Here is a 4,640-nt window from a genome sequence, read left to right on the forward strand (position 1 = left end):
TGTAACTTTCTTCTTCATTAAGTAAAACAAAAAAAAGGGCATGTCCAACAAGAAGCAAGGCAGAGGGCAGCAAAAAGGTTCTGACACAGAAATATGTATGGGAAAACCCATAATTACATATATATGTAGAGAAAGTGAAAGTGAAAAAACAAAAGTATGTAGAGAAAACGACAAAACAAAATTAAATTAGCTACAGTCAATGCCCGAACCACTACAGAGATTTGGGGGGGGGGGATTGGGGGGGGGTAGTGGTGCGTTCTTGACTGTTTGTTCATTCTTTCTTTTTCTCTACTGACAAACCCTAATTTGCTGCCCAACAAAGAAGATGAATCAAAATGGCCTCCGTAACTATCATGATTTGATGGGTGGGTCTTTGAGGGAGATATCAACATATGTCAGTTTTGCTTGAAAATATGTTGATTTCCCCTCAAAAAACTGATGATACTAATAATGGATGTGCATGATAGATGAGGAGGCCATATCTAGCATATAGTAGTAGTAGAAGTAGAAGTAGTAGTAGTAGTAGTAGTGTCTCCTTTGAGTTTTTGTGATGGCAAAACGCACAAAAAAAAATTAATATCAGACTTCCAGCTCCCATTAGAAGTTCTGCTCCGCCAGCATGTGGTGATCAAATAATGATCCCAACCAACATTCAGGCCAGGGCACTTCTGATCCGAACCACCGTGTTGGAGATGAGCTTGTTCACAGTAGCCACCGATCCCAGAGACAATCTCGCCGTGGGTACATGGTCTACCAGAATTTGAAATGCTACGGTGAGCAACGAGCCTCCGGCATTGGATGTTCCTGCACGGGGCGGACCGTCTGGGAGGATGGCAAAACCAGAGGGCAAGAGGGCAACAGAATCAGGATCCCCCCCATTCAAGACTGTACTCATGGCCGCAATGTCGACGGGGGCATAGACCACAAGAGAGCATGCCTCATCTGTACAGCACTCCTGAAGAATGAGCATGTTGCTTTGATTTGCCGAAATAGGCTGCATTGACATATATTGTTAGTCATCGATCGAGAAAGCTGGTTGATTTAAGCCATATAACAGTGGAATGAATTGCAGGCAGCTTACATTTACTCTCAAGAGAGAGACGGAGTTGCCGGGGTCTTGGCCTTTGGCTAAGTGGAACATTTCTTCGACCACACCAGTATTGGAGAGGATATCCCACTAAATTTGCCACAAGAGAATAAAGAGAGATTAGTTCCAGGGAGTCTTTACAGTATGCCAATAAATAAACAGATTGTAAAATAGACCAGTTTGTAGGTTATTATTTTGAGAGATTGAGCTCCGGACGGTATACCTCGGTTCGGAAGCGTTCATCTCGAAGGAAGTTAAAGACCTGGGCAGGGGGTACTGGCAACCAGAGGGAAGTGGCGGCACTCAGCACAATGCCCGGTGGCCTCCCGGGATCATCCACACTCTTGCGGATGAGCACTCGCACATCGTCTGCACCCCCACCATTGTTGCTACCTGCCAAGGTCACCCATGTATGGGAGGTTGATGCACTCACTCCACTGCAGAAATTGTTGGTCATTCTCTCGGCCAGCTTCAGCATGCTTCTGCGACCTTCCGGATTCGGAATTACTGCAGATTCAAGCTTTCAGTACAGAAACTTGATGGTAACAACAGTATAAATCCAACATACAAGCATTATAAATTCAAGACACAACCATTCTCTCTCACCACTCATATCTCTTGGTGGGACATTAGCAAGCACACTAGCAATCCTTTCACACTGCCTTTGTAATGAACATAGCCAACGCACTGCACCGAATGCCATGCCAGAATTGACGAGCAATTTATACAATCCATGAACAGCTGAAGTAGGCGCCTCAGTATGTTCCACCCAAGACACCTGGTAATCACACAAGGATGCATTTTTTCTCACATTGGGCAAAGTATAACTTCTCTTTCCTATTAGCCTTGGAGAATCCACAACCTAAACTTGAGAGGGGTTGATTTAAACATACCTTGGAATATCCACTCGGCATTTCCTCAATAATGCATCCAGAAGGGCGCCTTCTACACCGAAGTGGGGTCGGAGAATTTGGATTTGCTCTAAGACTATCAACAGATACATCCACAATCACCCACAAATGATCCACACGCTTGCAGTAGCGCAAGAAGTAGAATTCTCGAGTGGGCACAAGGGGCGAAGAAACTTGAAATTCAGCATACATCTGCAAATGTATGGAAGCTGGACCATATCAGTCAAGCAGGGATAATAATGCAACAGTTCAGACGACGTAAACATTTAACCGAAAGATCATTTAGCGTATAAACATCTCTGCACACAAGATGTATTGCATAATTGGCATACCAGTTGGATAGCTCCATCATAGGATCCAGCAACTCCAGTCGAAAGCATTTCCAGAGCTTCAGCCCTTGAAATGATAGAAGGAAACATTTCTGCCCAGCGATTCTGCACCATAAACAATAAACAGTTAAATACATATTATCCAAAGGGCATCACATCCATGAAGATCATTTGTGACATCTATGAATGAAGCTCACCACATCCATAAAACTCTCGATCAATGACTTAGAGTTCATGATAACCAACCCTGTGTGCCTTGAAGTGTCAGGTTTAAGGCCAACAGGAGTGGGACCAATGCCTCTCTGAAATCTCTGCAGATACACATCATGGTCAATGCTCTCAGAAGAAGGATTGTTAGGGTCATACGTCCAGAGAGGCTCTCCTGCCTGAGAAACCTGTAACAATTCTTCCATGGAGGCCACTGCCAGCTCCACAACAAGAGGTTTCTCGACTTCAGTTAGAGGGAATGATCTAGCAGTGGCAGCGAGATCTGTAACTCCAATGATACTATTGGATGCAGATTCGAAAAGCTGATTATGATCAGCTGGTTGTGGTGGAGGCAATGCAGTGGACCCTTGGAGAACGTCTAATCCACTGGCATGAGATCTTGAGGGAGACATTTCATTCATTCCACCTTGCCGCCCGATGTACTTGGCTGCCATAGCTGTGATCCGGTCAATCTGCAACAGTTTAGAAGAAGAATGAGCTAAAATTAACAATCAGCCAAAGAATTTGGTTTTCTCGCAGAATGCAGTGGAACAGATGAAGATGAATAACTCCATTACCTCCTCTCGTAGCCTCACGTTCTCGATCCTCAGCTGCTGTTCGTCAAACGACATCTCTGTCAGGTTTGCAGGTCCACCACAATTAGGGCAAGCGAGATTCCTCACCGCATCACGAAGTGCAAAGTTTTCAGCCTTGAGCTTCTCGTTATCTGACCTAAGGACACCATTGTCATGACGTTCATGGTGAACCTGCAGAAACAGTCAGACAAAGAGAAGAAGCATTAGCCATGGGTAAGATTAGACAACAAAAGCTGTACAGATGGCGGCAGGCAACGTACCTTCATCTTGGTCCGCTTGTTCTGGAACCAAAACTTGATCTGCCTGGTCGAAAGCTTCAGCTCCCTGCCAAGTTCCTGTCTCTGCTTCTCGTCTGGGTGGGGGCATTCCTTGAAGAACCTGCAAAAAAAACATATTGCGGCACACAAGGTCCATGAATTCTGTTGCATTGCCATATCTGCATTTTCACTATTTGGAAAGTAGATCAGATATACCTCTCCATTTCGTTGATCTGATGGAGTGTGTGGCGATGGTAGCGCTTCTTCTTCGGACGGCCACTGGCATCATCTTCATCCTCATCGCCTGCACCAGCGCCATCGCCATCCTGCAGAAGCTCATCACCCGAGCCGCCCCCCTCCGGGTTGTCGCTGCTGAATTTATCATCCGATTCCTCTTCCTTCAGTTGCTGCAGGTTCTGATTCTGCTCCCTTCGCGTCATCAGCGCAATCATCTCGTTATTCTCCACCGTCTGACCGGAGGAGGAGCCGCCATCGCCAAGAAAATAGAACCCTCCTCCTTCACCTCCACTCGGCGGCAGGTCGTACTGAAAAGCGTCTACGTCTCCAAGCTACACAAAAACAGACAGGCAGGCCAGGTAAATTAGGTAGATAATCCAGTATTTCTTACTGATGGAAGCCAAAGAAAAACAGAGATTCTTGAGAATCCATGGCTGAAGCGGCCATGGAATGGGTGTGTAAGCAATGGAAGAGTTACTTACCGGAGCAAGAGACAGATTTGATGATGGATGGTTGTTGTAGAGGTGATGCTGTTTGGGCAAGCTCGTCATGAGCCTGGGAGGCATGGAAGAGAGCATGCTTCCATAGCCGCCAAATCCTCCCCCCATAGATCCAAAGTTGCTGGTTAGGGTTACTGTTTCCCCTCCAGGCGACATCTCATCTAAACCTGATGATTTCTTTCTATCTTTACTTTCTTTTTCTCTTATATTTCTTATCTTGATTTTTAAGGTTGGGTCAGAAGAAGAAAAGGAAAGGAAAAGAAAAGTGCAGAGCTTCTTGCACCCCACAGAGATCACGGAGGCAGAAAACAAAAAATCTGCTTTTCCGATGCGTTTTTTTTTTCTTCTGTGGGATGAAGAAGCAGAGCAGGAAAGCTTGAGTCTGTATATTAAAACAGAAGGAATTATCTACCTTCTCAAGGGATCACAGGAGAGAGAGAGAGAGAACAGAAGATGGAGGATTGGCATTAGCATGAGTGTTGATAATGTGCATATATCATGGGAGCAGAAATCTGT

General features: G+C 45.3%; 1 protein-coding gene across 1 annotated transcript; it reads right to left on the bottom strand.

Annotated features, from left to right (window-relative positions):
• Positions 1-4,332, bottom strand: LOC147847724 (homeobox-leucine zipper protein HDG2-like). The gene is made up of 11 exons (XM_087338891.1): positions 4,107-4,332; positions 3,604-3,956; positions 3,391-3,508; positions 3,113-3,301; positions 2,525-3,007; positions 2,331-2,432; positions 1,981-2,190; positions 1,694-1,865; positions 1,311-1,594; positions 1,082-1,177; positions 1-994 (listed from the first exon to the last, which is right to left on the bottom strand). Exons 1-11 carry the CDS (start codon positions 4,278-4,280, stop codon positions 653-655), a joined length of 2,523 nt encoding a protein of 840 aa, XP_087195017.1. The 5' UTR covers positions 4,281-4,332; the 3' UTR covers positions 1-652.
• Between the last annotated feature and the right edge of the window lie 308 nt (positions 4,333-4,640).

This window comes from Azolla caroliniana, unplaced genomic scaffold (genome assembly GCF_043228905.1).
Source record: "Azolla caroliniana isolate FFs.n. ecotype wild unplaced genomic scaffold, voAzoCaro1.0.p SCAF_731, whole genome shotgun sequence".
NCBI classification, from domain to species: Eukaryota; Viridiplantae; Streptophyta; class Polypodiopsida; order Salviniales; family Salviniaceae; genus Azolla; species Azolla caroliniana.

What these genes read in the sequence shown, in the direction of transcription:
- LOC147847724 (XM_087338891.1), bottom strand. Translation starts at nt 4,280, where the DNA reads ATGTCGCCTGGAGGGGAAACAGTAACCCTAACCAGCAACTTTGGATCT. An exon ending in CAAATCTGTCTCTTGCTCCG is followed by an intron (nt 3,957 to 4,106) that starts GTAAGTAACTCT and finishes GTTTTTGTGTAG; the next exon opens with CTTGGAGACGTAGACGCTTT. An exon ending in TCGAGAGTTTTATGGATGTG is followed by an intron (nt 2,433 to 2,524) that starts GTGAGCTTCATT and finishes TTTATGGTGCAG; the next exon opens with AATCGCTGGGCAGAAATGTT.